At 40.4% G+C, this 17,828-nt stretch overlaps 1 protein-coding gene across 1 annotated transcript in view; it reads right to left on the bottom strand.

Moving 5' to 3' along the window:
* QSOX1 (quiescin sulfhydryl oxidase 1) overlaps positions 1 to 17,828 on the bottom strand; it is a 53,885-nt gene that overhangs the window by 17,937 nt on the left and 18,120 nt on the right. Inside the window, 5 exon segments of the mRNA XM_074308509.1 lie at positions 1,916 to 2,050; positions 4,763 to 4,908; positions 7,122 to 7,212; positions 11,518 to 11,623; positions 13,233 to 13,281. Coding sequence (XP_074164610.1) covers positions 1,916 to 2,050; positions 4,763 to 4,908; positions 7,122 to 7,212; positions 11,518 to 11,623; positions 13,233 to 13,281 — 527 coding nt within the window.

Genomic DNA, 17,828 nt, shown 5'->3' with positions numbered 1-17,828 from the left:
GTCATCCTGCTTATCATTTCTTATAGAACAATAATATTCCATAGACTTTTCACTCTCAAAGTGGATCCCCTTGATCCACTATTGATTTCAAAATCAATAGATAATCAGTGATTTTTTAAAGGTCCCATATATACCAAAATATTTTTAACACCATTTAAAAATAATAGCAAGGAACTGGAAATAAAACAGCTGCCCATTGATTGGGGGAATGGTTAAACAAACCATGAGACGTGAATGAGTAAATATTATTTTGCCATGTGGACATGACTACAGAGAAGCATGGAAAAACTTATATGAACTGATGCAAAATGAAGAAGTTCCCTTGCCCTTCCCACTTTTCTTTTTAATTTTTTGTTACAAGGGATGGTTCCCCAGTTAGAGAATATTTTTGGAAAGGAATATACTTGGAAACAAAGGTAATATATAAACAAAAGATATTATTTTTCTAAAATTTAACTCTTAAATTTAATTTAAATTTAAAATAAATGAGCATGTTGTATTTTTGCTTCTAAAGATCTCCCTCCTTTTCTTCAATATGTCCATAGGAAGTCAACAGAATCTTCCTGCAATCACAAAATTTGGAAAATTCCCACATAATTTGAGGCTTACAGCAGGGATACTAGATGTGCTATCCAGATAGTTTCATTTTCCAGAACTTACCTACACAACTAAGACTATTAGGTAGTTTACAACAAGAATAAAAGCAAAAGCTATCTAGCCTCCATAGAAGATGCCCAGGCTATTTTGAAAACGAATCCTGGTCCCCATCAGTAAATCCAACAAATTAAAGTATTATTCAACAAATGAATTCAAGAAAATAAAGTAATAAAGGGAAAGTAAATAAACATATTAAATGTTTACTATAGGCAAGGTGCTTGCTGGGGATTTTTAAAAATCTAAAATTTTTAAAAGCAACAACAATAACAATCTACAACCCAATCTCTGCCCTTGAAGAGCTAACATTCTAATGGGAAAATAAAATAAAAATACAGATTTATTGTTTAATTATTTTAAGTTGTGCCTGACTCTCCATGATCGTTTTGGGGTTCTCTTGGCAAAGATGGGTTGCCATTTTTTTTCTCCAGGCCATTTTACAGATGGAGAGACTGAGGCAAACAGGATCAAGTGAATTGTCCAGGATCACACAGCTAAGTATATGATTTGGATTCAGGTCTTCCTGACTTCAGATCTAGGGCTCTATGGACCTATGGCACCACTTAGCTGGCTCATAAGAATTCAGCTATTCTTGAAGGAAGCTAGAGATTCAATGAGACAGAGGTGAGAAGAGAATACATTCCCAATATGTACAAGTAGATGAGATGAAATGCCATAAAAGGGGAAAGGCCAATCAGGCCAGTTTGAGTGGAACAGAGAGTGTATTAAGAGAAAACATAAAGGAAAAGATTAGTGGGAGCCAAACTGTGGAGGGCATTAAACACCAGGGTGAAAATTTTAGGTCTTATATGTTAAAGGCAAGACTTCTGAGGAGAGGAGTGTCCATAAGACATGTTTTGGGAATATTGTTTTGGCAGCCAAAATCCTGGTAGGTTTTATGCTTTTACATATGATCCTTATATGTAGGGACCATGCTGACACTCCAAGGCACTCCAGTTCTGAAGCTGGATGGCTCTGTCAGAGCTAGGAGGGATAATTGTTTTTCCTTGGTTGTTATTGTTTGTCCTTCATTATCAAAGAGAACCATGACGTCAGAAATCCCTTCAATAACATCCTATATTAGGTGGGAGTCTGGATGAGATGGTCCCTAGCAACACTTCCATCTCAAGGGTTCTTCTTACACTTCTTACTAACACTCCCCACACAACCAAAGTAGTCAAGAAGGATTTCTGGCCAAGTGGAAGAGTAAAAAATTGAGTCAACAATCATTACAGAACAGAAGGTTCAGCAGGGTGCTTACCGATCTACGGGTTTAATAACAGGAGGTGCTATCCGTTCTGGTGTGTTTGGACGCACTGTTGGGGTTAAACTCTTTTTGCCCACTCCAGGTAACTTCTGTAGGTAAGTGCTATAAAGAGATCTGGATTCCATAAGCCTGTTACGGGAGAGAGACAGAAAAATATGAGTGAAGAGGCAGTCACTGGGGCTGGGAGGAGATAGTCAAAACCAATCTACTAAAATCCGAATCTCCTTACAGAAATACCTGCACTCAGCCAGAAAAAAACAAGAGGAAGTCTCTGACTCATGGTGCATTACCAAGAATGGGTTAAAGGAGAATCTAAAGGGTGAAGATTTTTCTTTAAGAAACATTAGTAAGATTTTTCAAGTATCTATCTGCCTGACCTCTGGAATAGTTCGAGAAAAGAATATTTTTATCTTCTATCCATATTCCTTTATGGAAAAACTGCCTGATTGGAATCTTCTATATTCCATTTCAAAAGCAGCTAGATGCCCAGAGGAGCTACAAACTGTTTTCAATCTTGCAAAAGACATGATGTTGATCTGGTTAGAAGGTGCTATTCTAGAGAATCTAGTCTTGCAGGACCCTCTTCAGATATGAGAAGACCTCTATAGGAAAACAGATCCAGCCCCTAAGGGGATCTAAGGTTATTGAGTCTTGGTGGAAGGAAAAAAAAGGGAATGGGGATGAGTAGGAATCTCAAGAAAGCCAGCCTCTCCTTCCATGTCCTGTCATGTCAAGACCCGTTATTGGGCCTTGTTTCACCCTTCCCATTGGGCAAGAAGGTTCACAATGGAAGTTATATATTCCATAAATTGACTGAACTACCAGAAAGGTGACAGTCATCCAGGCATCTTATAGAACATATGGGATCTAGAGCTAGAAAGAATCTTAGAGACCATCTAGTCCAACTCCTTCATGAGGGAAACTTAAGAGACTTGTCCAGGATCATAGAAGTAATAAGCATCAGAGAGAGGATTTGAATACGAGAAGTCTCACTTTAGCACCAATGCTCTTTCATCTGTGAGATGGGGATTTATAGAATCTACTTCCCAAGTTGTTGTGAGAATCAAATGAGATAACATTTGTAAATATTTCGCCAACCTTGAAGCACTGTTATTATTAATTAATTGTATTAATTATTATTAATGAATACTATGTGCAAATGCATATTGTTATTTATTATTATTTATAATAATACATAATAAAATTATTATTATTATTATTGAACTGGGTGTTTTAAACTTTAAATTGTTATTTATTATTTATAATAATATATAATAATGTGATATTATTATTATTGAACTGGATATTTTAAACTTGAAATTGTTATTTATTATTTATATTATATTATGTTATATTATATATATATATATTTATATTTCTAATAATATGATATTGTTATTATTACTGAACTGGGTGTTTTTAACTTGAAAAAGTTTTTATGGCTACTTTTGTTTTACATCATAGTCATTTCTGGAATTATCCCCATCTCCGTGTCTCTTGAAAGTGAAACCTTCCTTTTAACAGCTAAACAAAAACACCCGATACAATAACCACACTGAACACTACATGCAACAGTTTACCCTCCTAATTGCGGGCTGTCCTGCCTGCCTTCTGCTCTATTCTCTGGGACTGCATTGTATTTCAATCTGTGTGTGCACAGGGTGGGGATCCCGGACACATTCACACATCACCCCTCCCCACCCAAAAGTATGTACCTCCCTCGGCTGCAGCCGTCTGAGAGACCATTTTTCTGAGGGGCTTAAAGGTTTGGCCGTGAAGGTAGGCTGGAAGGCTAGTTCTCCCCTCTTGTGCCTGGAGACACAACTCACCTTATCCCTGATATCTCCTCCCTTGGCACTACAGTGTCAGGTTACTTGTGTGGCCGTTGGTCCCAGCAGACAGTGCTAAGGCTCAGACAGGGCTCCAGGGACACTGAGGCTATGAATCCTTTGGCTTGGGAGGGAGAGGAAAGCAGGGGGAGCAAAAGGACAGATCTCCCGCCCAAGAGAGAGACTGGGAGTGAGGAACCGTGGCAGGGGAGCTGGCATCGAGAAAGCATCACTTTCCGCCCTGATTTCACGACCCGATGTTTATCGATGAGCAGATGGCTGGGAGATGGCATCGTCACAAGCAATTTTCCCCTCCACCAACTCTATAGCAAGGAAACAATAACACTGCTCTCTGCCAGAGCTGGCATCATCTGAGCTAGCCCAGAAGGCCAAACCCCCTTCCAGCCCCTCTCTGCCACTCACTCATGCCATCCTGTCTCAATGCAAACCCGACCAGTTAGGTCTGCCCAGGAGATGGCAGAGCAGACTCAGTCAGGTGTAACAGGGTCTCCAGGAAGAGCTAGCTCACTCCTTGCCCCCTGCAGAGGAAAAGGACGGCACCATTCACTGCCCCCAACCCCAGATCACTTCCAGACAACCTGAGGTCCCAGCTTCTGTCTACCTGCCCTCCATGCTCTTCCTTCGGGTGCTAGCCTGACATCCATCATCCATTGAGGGAAGGAAGGCACCATCTGGCCCCTATTTAACACGTTATTCATCAAAGGGGACTGCCAGAGGGGCCCAGCGCTGGGCTCATTGTTCTCTGCCAGCTTTTCGGAACTGGCTATTGTCAGATTTCTAATGAACTTTTCTGCAATTAGGAAACCAAAGGGAGGGAGGGTCAGACACATTTGGTTCCCTGCCAAGTAAGCAAGCTTGCCAGTGTGTCTGCCCACCAACACCGTGGATAGAGCCAAGTTTCAAAGTTGTAATGGGCTGGAATTCTGTGCAGGAAATGGGGGCAGGGATCGGGCTGGTGGGAGGAAGAGGGGTGAATAGAGGAAGTACTTACACAGGAACCCTGAAACTAGAACCATTTCTGCTCAGTAGGTAGCATGAAGGGAAGTTGGTAACAGCAAATTTCTTCACTAGGTCCTCCTGCACATCCAAGGCCCTACGCACTTTGATGCCATGATACTGAGATAGGTCCAGCTCCACCTGTAAAAATCAATGAATTTGTTGAAGGAACAGGCATTGCACAGATCGACCCCAGGGATGGTCAATCTCTGTCTTCAGTGCTCTTGGAATGGCAGAACCACAGTTTTAGAATGGATGGAACTTCGGAAACCATTTTACAAAAGAAAAAAATTACAAAAGAAGAAACTGAGCCCCAGAATGAGTTTGGGCACACAAGCATCATAATTTGAATTCTGATCCTTTGACTCCAAACTAGACTCTCAGGCTAGTGGAGAGCTAGAGAGTGCTGGCTGCATGTAACCTAGGGTTAAGCTTCTCAAACCTTTCTTTTCATGATCACTGCCTTGAGTAATACCAACCAGGAAATCCACAGACCAATTACCCAACCTCCTCGCTTGAAATTTAGGGGGGAAATGCTCTAAAGGCAGCACTTATTAGCCCACCCTACAATCATTTCTTGTGGTCCCTGTCTTGCCTACTGTCATTTCAAGGGGCTAGAAGATGGTAATGGAGAAAGGCATTGGCCTTTCACCCAGGAGTGAGAGTAGGTGCCTGTATTTCCCTTTCCCCACCTCTCCTGCTTCCAGGTCATCAGGGTGATCTTCCTCAGTTCAGCCCATCCAGCACAGCGACTGCACAGAATTTTCCTTAATACCAACAATCACAGGGTCTTAGCTTTAGATGTGGAAAGTTCCTTGAAAATCATCTTCCTCATTTTACAAATGAAGAAACTGAGGTCCATCGAAGTAAAGATCACTTAAAGATTACTTTAGTAATTTAATTTAGTAATCTTTACTAAGAAATTTTTTTTTATTAAAGATTTAGTGGCAGGCAAGGAATGGAATGCAGTTCTTCAAATTCTAAATCCATCCCTCATTCCTTTGTGCCACAGTGCAGTCTCCTTTTCCCCTTTCTCCTTTTCTCTGGGATTTTCTTGGGGCAGACCTAGAAATCTCACCCAGGCACCAGATTAATCCACTTATGAGTTAAATTAATTCATGAATAACAAGGGATATGGGGAGAGTCAGTAAGGGGGGGTTAGAAAAGGACAGAGAGAGAGAGAGACAGAGAGAGAGAGAGACAGAGAGAGAGACAAAGAAAAGAATGGAGGAAAGAGAAAAAGACAAAGAGACACAGAGGGAGACAGAAATAGAGAGAGACAGAGACAGAGAGGTAGAGAAAGAAGGATGGATGGGGAGAGAAGAGAGACACATAGACAAAGAGAGAAAGACAGAAGGATGGAGGAGAGAGAGAAGAATGGAAGACAGAGATATACATACACAGAGAAGAGAGAGAGAGAGAATCAAAGACAAAAACAGGGACACAGAAAGAGGGGAAGGGAGAGACACACACAGACAGAGAGATAAAGACAAAGAGAAGGATGAAAGGGAGACAGACAGAGGGAAAAAAGGAGGAAGGGAGAAAGAGAGAGAGACAAAGGGAGACAGAGAGGAGGGCAATGTGATGAAAAAAAAAACCTTGGGAAAGAGGCAGCTAAAGTATATTGACACACTCTTCCCCCCCCCCCCCAACATGGACACTGCCGAACCTGATTAAAATGTAATTGTGAAATGTTCAACAAAATAAATAAAAATAAAAATACCACATTAATCATTTTTACTTGAGGTTTTCTGAGCCCACAGGGGTCCATTTGTACTTGGGTCTGACACCGCTAGTACATCAGAAATCCAGGTTCTGAAGGAAGGTTCAGTTCTCCCTGCTGGCACTCATCCCCTCCCTTTTCTCTCTCCCACATCCATGCTCTCTAAGGCTCTAAGCTTCAGAGCCAGAGTCAGTCAGCCTGCATGGGTAATTTTGTTGCTGTCCCCAACTCCCCCCCACCAAGAGTTACCCAATAATAACGAAATCACAGGTCTGGTCCAAAAAAACCCCCTAAAACCCAAAACAAGATAACAATAAAAAAAAAAAATCTGAAGCCTTTGATTCTAATCCCAGTTGGGCCACTTGACTTTTCTGTGACCGTAGTCATCTGAGACGTCTGAGCCTCAGTTTCCTTATCTATAAAAAGAGAGCACTGGGGCAGCTGCTTTTTAAAATTCATTCCTTTTCTATGATTCTGCCACAAAGCTGCTGTAGTACCTGTTTTCCCCAGCAGATGTCTCCCAAGTGAAAGCAGTTGGCAGGTCAAACCCCACTCCCATCCCACCCCAAATGGCAACAACTGCCACATCTAAACTTTCACCTTGCTCCCCAGGGAGCTCAGGCGATCTTACCTCTCTACCCAAATAGGAGTCCTTCTTCTCAAAGATCACGGCCAGGTAATCATCACTGTTTCTCAAGAAGAAACTATTAATCTCGTCCAGCCTGTAAGAGATAATAACATTGGCTGTGCCCATTGGAAAGGCTGCCATTGCTCCAGTCCCAAGAACATCTGACTCCCCATGTGCGTGTGAGACAATGGGAATGACACAAGACTCAGAGAATGGCAATAAAAGCTCCCGAATCATTCTGCCAGAGGCATGCCTTGCCAGCTCATCCCAGGCTTTCAAAGCATGGGGAAGAAAAGGGTGATGTGCCTACTGTACTGAGCACCTCTTGCTAATATTATCTCATCTGATTATCACAAAATCCTGAGAGGTTCATGCTATTTTATAACTGAGGAAACTGAGGAACACACAGCTAGCGTCTGAGACCGTAATGAACTCAGGTGTTCCTAACTCCAGGCTCAGTGCTCTAACCATTGGGCAACCAGTCACCTATAGTTCTCAGGAGGGGAAGAGGAAAAATGGGCATTTTGCCTCTCAGAGGGAGAGTGCTGAGCCCTTGTTCTAGTTCTAGGTATATATATTGTTCCTTCATTAGATCCCCTCTTCCTTCTTTTTGAGAGTCGAGGATTTAGCTTTCTTGGAGCCTCTAGAGGATTGACAATGCTATCTTCCTCCTGACAGAGAAGTGGTGGACATGGGATGCAGAAGGAGATGTGCATTTTTAGGCACTGGCTAATGCAGGAATTTATTTTGCCTGCTTATGAATATTTATTCATTTTCTTTTTCTTTTCAGGGGTGGGAAATATGGGAGAGAGAAAGCAAATGCTTATAAATCAAGAAAAAGATTCAAATGAGAAGAAAGTAGATATGAGAGAAATAAAAGCAAATGAAAGAAGAGACAATTCATTCACTCAAAATCTAGGATTCAGGAAAAAACAAAAAGGAAGGGTATCTGCTATCTAGATCCCATTGAATGGGGAATGCTGTGCACACAGCAATATGACAAATCCACGTTATTTGGGAGAAAAATGTGGATGCCTAAAGGAAGAAATAACAGCAATAAAGTAGAAAAAGAACCATATGCATTAGACCGCAAGCTCCTGGAGAGAAGGAACTAATTTTTGTCTCTTTTTGTATCCTTAATGCTTAGCACAGCACAAACATTTAATAAATGTTTATCAATTTGGCATGGGCAAGGACCTGATGCAAAAAGTACCAAAGGATCTGAATACAATTCTTCCTTTGCAACAACAACAACAACAAAATTCGGTTCTGCACATATATATTGTACCTAGGATATACTATAAGATATTTAATATGTATGGGAATGCCTGCCATCTAGGGGAGGAAGTGAAGGGAAGGAGGGGAAAAATTCGGAACAGAAGGGAGTGCAAGGGATAATGTTGTAAAAAATTACCTATGCATATGTACTGTCAAAAATGTTATAATTATAAAAAATTTTAAAAAGTACCAAAAGGAACTTGAAATCTGATTCTCTTATGATCATTAAAAAGAGGAATCATAGCATGTCAGACCCAGAAGGGCTTCATGTAATTCAACTTCATTTCTAGATGAGGACACAGAATAGAAGTCAAAAATGAAAAATCAGAGCAAAAACTGGGAGAAACAAACCAAACAAAACCAAAATCACCGGGGGAAGAAAAGAGTTGGTCATAGAAAAAAATGGAAATATTAATTTAAAAAACTTTTAAGCAAAATATATATTGACTTAGAAAATAACCAGTTTCATAAAGCTAAATAAACAATCTGAATAATACCAGCATATTTAAGATGCTGACCACATGAGCCTTGAGCAATCCTGGTGAACCCATAGACTGTGAAAGAGATAAAGGAAAATGGCAGAAGGGGTTAGAGTCATTCCTCTCAATAAGGGGAAAGAAAATGGGGTCATCTCTCGAAGCTGGTACCTGAGATGTTCAATGCAAGTTAGTTTAAATAATATAACCAGCTAACATATAATAAATTGAAGCAGCAAGATGGCACAATGGATAGAGTACCAGGCCTGAAGTCAAGAAGACTAATCTTCATGATTCCAAATCTGGCCTCAGATACATATGTGATCCTGGATAAGTCACTTAACTTTGCCTCATTTTCCTCATCTATAAAATGATCTAAAGAAGGAAATGGCAAATCACTCCAATATCACAGTCAAGTCAAATGGGATCATAAGGAACTGACCACAACTGAAATGACTGGAAGCAAACATCCAAAGTATTGTTGATACAGTTAAAGTTGAAGCAGCCTCTACCCTGTTATATTCTATTTAGGAAGACGCCACGTCCAAAGTAATTTCATTTCAACTCCATACAAATGAGCAGAACACTAAGTCCTACTGGACTCTACTCTTCCTTATTCATTTATACTCCAAGATCTCCTCTAGTAGATAGTTAACCTTTTCCATATTGATATCTGATAGGCACAAAGTACTTTTTAAAGGGATGACTAAATAGATAGGTCTACAGACATAACTTTTTGTCATCAGACTTTCTCCAAGGTCCCAGGAGAGAGACTTTCAAGTGCCCTCTGGAGTAAAAATGTATGAGTATGTGTGTTGGGCTGGGGGTGGAGGAATATATGTATGTATACACAATGTAGAGAAAAAAATAAACTTTCTCGATTTGTGGAAATAAAAAATCTGGATCTTTACCTCTGATTTCCCTTTCGTCTCATCTCTAGGGCTCCAGCTACAAGAGGCCTTTCCTGATCCCCTCAAAAATTAGATTTTCCCTCCTGTTCCCATCCTACTTTGTACTGATTTTCTATATATTTTATATTCATTCCAGTGAAATATAAGCTTCCTGACAGTTAAGAGATGTTCTGTTTTTATCTTTGTACCTCTGGTGTCTGGCATATGGTAGGTATCTGACTAGTCCTTGTTGGGCTAATTTGAATTAGCTCTAGGAGAACACAGGTAGTTTCCTGATATAAGACACCAGCCCAGTTATAAGATTCATCAGGACATATTGGATTCTGATCTTGGACTCTCACACCCATATCTTTGACAAATACATCACTGGATCTCTGGGTTCTCTTGCTTGTAAAGCTTGGGAAAACAATCCAGAGTTCTCCCAGAGGAAAGCTCTAAGAAACTAGTAATTAATGAGTGTAAAGTGCTTTCAAGTCATAAATAAATATGCAGTTGAAGAAATAGGCAGCTCCCTACTGCCAGCTCAGAATGGGTCTGCTGAATCTCCATCAATCCTTAATAGCATTGTTAATTCCTTCTTCCGTTGCCTGACCAAATAAATTTCCTGGACCCAAGATCATTTATGTTGTATCACTCCCTCTAGAGCCAGTAGACCTGGCTCTACTTTCCACCAGCCCACAGAGATAGCATAGTAACTTGTCTCAATTACCCCTAGACCAAGTCCTGATCCTACCATCCCTTTGGGAAAGCCTGAGCAAGACACATATACCACCCATATTCCTATAAGACAGTCCATGGATGAAACCGCTTTGATTATCAAAGAGGACTCATCAGTAATTATAAAGGAGAACTGATATCAGGTTTTAAACCTTGAGGTCCACCCCTTCCAAAACGATCAACATTCAGCCAACAAGCATTAATTGCACCTACTAAGTGCTGGAAGCAAATGGCTTTCTTTCAAGAAATGGGGCAGTAATATTATCTTTTTTCTTGGTTCTTAAAGGGTGCCAATTTCTTTTTCCCATGTCTGCACAAATAAATGTTCTGGATCTAAGATTATTTATGCCAGCCCCTGGCACAGGGCTCAGTGCACAGTAAACCTTTTAAAAATAGGATCACAGGAATTAATACTAGAAGGCACTTTAGAAGTCATCTTTTATTTTACAGATATTTTTTGAATGGATATTTGAACAAATGAATCATGTGAAAACTTGTTGAATAGACAACAAGACCTAGCAAAGATATACCAAGAAAAGAGTGAATAGCTACTGAAATCTGTAGACATTCCAACCGCCCTCTCCCTCCATTCCACCCTACCATAGGTACATCTGTCTGTGGGGTGACCCACCCTCCCCACCTCCCAAAACTTCTCATCTGGAGCAGCATTTGGCCAATTGTGACTAACAGAGGACACTGATTCTATGTGTGGGGAGTGGGGCAAGTTAAAAAAAATCCCTGGGAAATTCCTCTGTAGCAGCTGCTAAGATACCAGTGACAGCTGAAATCAGGGCTCTGGTGAATGTCTCTAATTATGGGACAAGAGAAACAAGAGAGAGAAAGAGCTCACTTAGAGGTGGATACATTTGTGTCTGCCCTGTGGGAGGAGGTCCAGCCTGGAGGAGACAACAGGAGTAACAGATCAGCCCCATCTTCTTCTGCCCTGAGCTCTCCCCTCTCCCCTTACACCTTTTGTCTTTGTGAATAGGACAGCGTCAGTCCTCAGATCCCAAATACCTGATTGGTGACAATGGGGGACAAGATGGGGGCCACCGTCCACCACGATGTGTCTCCAGGGCATCAATGAGGGATGCTTGAAGCTCTTCAACACTTTTCCCAGATACTAAAGAAAGAATTGAACAGTTGGAAAAATTAATTCCAGAAGACCTTTCTTCAGTGGCAAAGATTAGGGAAACTCTTCTTAATCTATCCTCAATTTATCTTTCTAACTTATGACACTGACTCCTCTGGCTGCATGCTCTGATCTAGCCAAACTGATCTTCTTCCAGTTCTTCACAAACAGCACTTCATGTCCCACCTCTACATCTTTGCCATGATTGTGCTCTTTATTCCTTATTCCTTAGAATCTCTTTTTTCCTTCTTAACTTTTGTTGAATGACACCTTTTTTACATCAGTGGCATTCGAACTAGGTTTTTAAGATCTTTTGATAATTAACATTGCAGCATAATTGGTTTCCTTTCTCATTTTATTTCATACATTTAAAAACATTCTGGGAAGAGTACTATAGGCTTTACCAGACTACCAAAGGGATCCACAACACAAAAAAGTTAATAACTTCTTCTCAACCTGAAATCTTTCCTGATCCTATTAGCTTTGAATGCTTTTCTTTACATATTTTCCAAATTTACCTTACATATTTTGTATCAACACATTTATGTATATACTTTCTCACCCGATGGAATCTAACTTTCCTGAGGACAGGGACTCTTTCACTTCTGTCTTTGTATCTTTAAATATTCTAATTTATCTAGATTTATTTAAAACACTAATGCCTAGTGGATAGTTAATGGACACATATTGATTGAAGGGGATTTACATTATGCAATGGATCCTTGGTAGATTTAGAAATCCCTAGAATTTTTTTTTTTTTTGGCTGACTGGGCTAGCAGTGACATTCCCCATTGTCCCTTAGGGGGTGGAGGGTACTCCCCCATGTTCTTTCCAGAATCAGAAGTGTTAGGGTACTTCTTCATAAAAGGTCATAGAGCCATAGAGCCTTTGACTCAGGCCACTATAGTCCAAACCCCTACGATGGAGGCCATAGAAACCTAGACCCGATAAAGAGACTCCTGAAGCTTCAACCAAGGAGCTTCAACCCATTCCTCAGATAGAAAGAAGAATGGAGCATAATGACTTCCCCCTGAAAACCAAGGAAATTATGCTTTGATTGCTTACCATTTGAGTACCACAAACTTATCCTAGCTAAAAAGGCCCCTTCTTATACCTGAGGATGAGATAAAAAAAAATCCATGGTCTTTTTAGATACTGCTTCATTACCAATGTGTGCCATGTTGCCTGGCAAAGACACCTCCAAGCTAATGAGAATTTGATCTTTGACTTCTTTCTTTCTTTCTTTCTTTCTCTCTCCGTCCCTCTCTCTTCTCTTCTCTTCTTTCTTTCTCTTCTCCTCTTCTCTCTCTCTCTCTCTCTCTCTCTCTCTCTCTCTCTCTCTCTCTCTCTCTCTCTCTCTCTCTCTCTCTCTTTCTCTCTCCCTTCTTCCCTCCCTCCCTCCTCCTCTCCCTTTCCCTCCCCTCCCTCCTTATGTCCCTCCCCTCTCCTCCCCTCCTCTCCTTTCCTTCCCATCCCTCCCACTCTCTCTCCCTCCCTCCCTTTTCCTCCTTCCCTCCCTCTCCCTCTCCCTCTCCCTGGGGAATGAAAGAGAACATTGGAAGTGTCTGACCAGACTCAAGAAGAGGCCATAGATACATACCTGAAAACTCTGTTCCAAGAGAAGAGCTGTCTGAGAAGGCTTTAAAATACTGAAAGCAAACACACACAATGTCCACGATTTAGTATGTGTCTGGACTCTGGTATCCCCCTTTACCATAAGCATCCCAACACTCTCCACTGTTTTGCATTTATATATGAATTTACAGCTGACAAATAAGGTCTGAACGAAGGTGACAACTTTGGAAAGACCTTGACCTCCAGGCCCTCTGTCCCTCATAGCCAGAATCTCAGAATAACTTATCTACTTTACTAAAATCAACTATATGCAACTTGAGTTCCCTTATCTTCCCTCACTATTATTCACACCTAAAAGTCTTTGTTCTTAACCTCTCTCTATTCCTTTACTCTTTTCTTTCAGGAAGAAAGTCATCCTTCTGCCAACATTCTTAACTCCATTCCTTTGTGACTAGTCTTAATAGATAGATATAGTTTGTAAAAAACTTCATTTCCAAATCTATCCCTGTCCTACTATCTCCCCAGAGTCATCCATTATTAATAATGAAAAAAATCAGTTCAGCAAACTGACATATTAACTAAAGCTGACAGTCTATATATTATTCCATTCCCATACTCCCTCACATCTACACAGAAGGGAAGGAAGTGCATTTTATGTTATCTTCAGGGTCAGATTTCATCATTATAGTTACATAGCTGAAGTTTCTTTTTTTTTGTTTTTCTTTCCACTTATATTAGTCATTATGTATATTGTTTTCCTGGTTCTCATTACTATTACTATGGTATCAGACCATAAAGTCTTCCCAAGCTGGTCTGAATTTCTTTTCATAGCTACAGGGGTTTTAGAATAAAAAGAATCTGGGTCCAAATTTTGCCTCTGATTCATATTGGTCATTCTCGTCTTCAGAGTATTCTCAGTACCGAGAAAGTGTTGACTTGCATTGGTACTGGGAGTTTCCTCATCTGAGCGTTCTTTATACTAATGGATATCATAGGTCTAGTTCTTACCCCTATAGTTCATCTATGTTGAAGATTCCCAGATCTAGATAGCCCTAAATAGTATCTCCTGGACTACAATCCTGGATCACCAATTGCCTACTGGATATTTTCAATTGGATGTCTTATAGGTATTTAAACTCAATCCATTCAAAATGGTGCTCACCGTATTTTTCCCCAAACCTCCCCTTCCTGACTTTTTCTTCCCTACTAAGGGCACCACCATCCTTCTAGCCATCCATGTACTCAACCTTGGAATCTTCCTGAATTCATAAATCTTTCATCCCATCCACATAGATATATCTTGTCATTTCTACAATACTATTTTCTACAACACCCTCCCCTTCCCAATCCATTCCCTTCTCTCCATTTATATAATTATCACCCTAGTTACAGTGCTTTTATCATTCCCAGGTATCTTCTGTCCATTACAGTTTCCTAATCCTATTTCAAGTCCTCATTACTCTATATTACAATAGCAATGGCTACTATGATTCCTCATGAACTACTACAGCAATATCTTAACTGCTCTTTCCAATTCCAATCTTAGTAGCATCTTCCAAACTATCCACTAGTATTCAACTAGTGAATGCACTGCTGCCAGATTAATCTTAACTAATATCCAGGTATGATCAGGTCAGTCCCTGATTAAAAATGTTAAATGTCTCCTATAACTTACCAAACAAGGAAAGCCCTTAGCTTGGCATTCAAAGACCTTAATTCTCTGTTCTCAGCCAACTCTTCCTGACCTCTCTTTCCCAGTTCCCACACGGTCTACATTCCATCTAAGCTGAACTGCTCACCATTCTTTTAACATGTTTTTTTACTCTCCCTTTCCCCCCCTGCCTTTGCTCAAACTGTTCACTCTAAATTCTAAATCATTCAAGACCTAGTTCAAATGTCACCTCCTGGATATCCTCCATATGCATGTAATCTTTCTGTTCTCTAAGTTTCCAAAACAACTTTGACACATACCCGTACATATGTTTATATATATATAAAATATATACAATATACATATATTTACTATATATTTGATAGCTTCAATCATAACCCATTTTATTATTGTATAATGTAATTATATATTGTATATTTGTTTTATTTACTCTCTCCCCAACTAGATTATAATCTTTTTAAGATCAAAGGATTTTGTCTTATTTATCTCTGTATTCCTCTGTTCTGTGTTTTATATTTAAAAAGGTACATAACAGTTAACTAAGAGGGTGACTGTCTATTATGTAATGGCTAACCAAATCATGGTATACAAATATAATGGAGTAAGAAATGATAAAATGGATGGTTCCAGAGAAAAGTGGGAAGACCTATATGAACTGATGAAAAATCAAGTGGGCAGAACTGGAAGAACAATGATATAATAACATTAAAAAATCTCTGAAAGAAGAATCTTTCTGGCCTTCCTTGTTTCCATGTCCCTTTCACTATTTCCATAACTGGCCAATTAAAGAGCATTTCCTTTGATCATCTGTGGGAGCCCAAGTGGGAATATTTTTAGAGTCAAGCCAAGCTGCATTTTTGTTCCCAGGCTAAAGCACCTCTTTACTGTCATTCCTGGGAGGTGTGCCCTGCCTCAGGGAGCCAGCTTACCATCTTGGAAACAGGTGATTAAGACTTTTGGAATAAGTGTTCTATTCAGAAAAGGACTGCTTCCTTTTCCTTTCTTTGCTTCTAACAAAGGACATCATTTACTTTTTCCAACCTCCATCCTCTTTCCCTGTACCTCCCCAAATCAATGCCAACAAGAGTGAACTGCTCACAATAGGCATTTAATAAGTGGTTGTTGAATTGGGAAAGCAGTGAATATTGGCAAGATCCCCACTGATAATTTGGACAACAGCCCCTTTCAGGGAAAGGAAAAAAAAAAGATTTTGTTGATAAGGGCTTATAAACTAAGGGTCAAGTTGAATATCACTGAGGCCTGTGTGAGAGGGAAAATGGGTTCATTGGGGAAAGCTCTAAATTTGGAGTCACCAGATCTAAATTAGATTCAGTCACTTATCACCTCTATGACCCTAGGTAAGTAACTTTATCTCTCTGGGTTTCAGTTTCCTCATTTGTGAAATGAAGAAGTTGGACTTAAGACTTTAAATGTCCCTTCACATGCACATGTGCAAATATTAGTTTTATAAAAATTTCCTTTTGTAAATGTGCTAATGTCTTATCCCCCAACTAGACTCCTTTGAGGTCAAGGATTATGTCTCCTTATCTGTATTTCCCTCATATCACCCAGAACAGTACGAAGTACATTGTTCCCACTCAATCAACATCTGACTGATTGATAGGTAGCTGTTTCTGACATGCTTGATATAAAGGGATGTTTACATTGGGACCTGAATGTCCAAAAGGAAAGGTGAAGGAAAGAGCAAAGGAGATATTCTTTATGGAAATGAAGATATGGGATTCTTTTTTTCCCCAATTTTTCTGACTGGTTTCTTTTCTGGACTCTGGAAACCAAAAAAACTCTTCTCTCTTTTATTCCTCTGAGGGCTGGGAACTTCCCCAAATTGGCCCATTACACAGCTTGCTGAGCTGGCTAAGGGACGTCTACCAAAGAGCTAGAGTTTCCAGCTCTGAGTAAGTACCATCCACATCACTAGGCAAACTGGCCCCTCCCTTTTTGGCTCCCTTTGTTTATCTCCAGCTGTGTATCAGCCCTGGGCCTGATGTAAGCCTGACACAGACTTGGAGCCCGCCCTAACAGCCAGGTGTTTGCTAAACAGGCTGGGCCAGATGGAAGCTGAGCTGTTTATTAAAGGTGATGAGGAACCCGAAAGCGATAGTGCCACAGATGGCAGGAGTACCCAAGGGCTTATGTGTCCATGCTTCAGTCACCTGACCCACCCTCCTCTTGCCTTAACATACCCCTTCGGACACTCAGACTTCCGCATTTTTGAACAGACTTGCTAGGAAAGTCCTGTTATTATAACTTAACCCAGCCCCTCCTTGCAGGATAACATTTAAGTCACTACTGTTGGTCTTTTATTGGCTAGGATAATCTTCAAGAGAATTCAATAACAATGACTTCCACCTTCACAATATTTCCCTGTCACTCCTGTGGGTGACTGACACCCATAGCCCTTGGGCTTTGGATTTAGAAGTCTTACGTGACGCCCAACACACACAGAAGCCATACTCTCCATGACCCATCCCACAACTTTCCACTAGAATCCAGATACTCAGCTGGGGGTGGATAAGACAGGAAGAAACCAACCACCCACTCTCTGGCTTTCTCCATCACACACCTGTGGTTTTCTCCATTTTCTGTGGTTGGGAAAGACAGCAATCAAAGTATACATTGACCCAGGGCTTTGTCAGTTGCCCAGAGAAAACATCAGCCCCAATGCTGAGTCAATAAGGCCATTTTTTTCTGCTTCCTCTTGTCACCCCACTCCAGGAACCAAGAAATCCCAAGCAATTTAAGGGACGAATACATAGAATTTCAGATTTAGAGTTGGGAGGGTCCTTAGAAGTCATCCAACCTAATTCTCTGATTTCACAAATGACCAACTTGTCCGTCAGGATCTGAACTCAGGTAAGTCATCACACAGACACATGGGGATCTTTCTGATTTGAAGGCTTATTGAATGGCCACCAAGAGAGATTAGTT

Source organism: Sminthopsis crassicaudata, chromosome 4 (assembly GCF_048593235.1).
Source record: "Sminthopsis crassicaudata isolate SCR6 chromosome 4, ASM4859323v1, whole genome shotgun sequence".
Classification (NCBI taxonomy): domain Eukaryota; kingdom Metazoa; phylum Chordata; class Mammalia; order Dasyuromorphia; family Dasyuridae; genus Sminthopsis; species Sminthopsis crassicaudata.
This window is presented reverse-complemented; position numbering and strand designations above follow the sequence as displayed.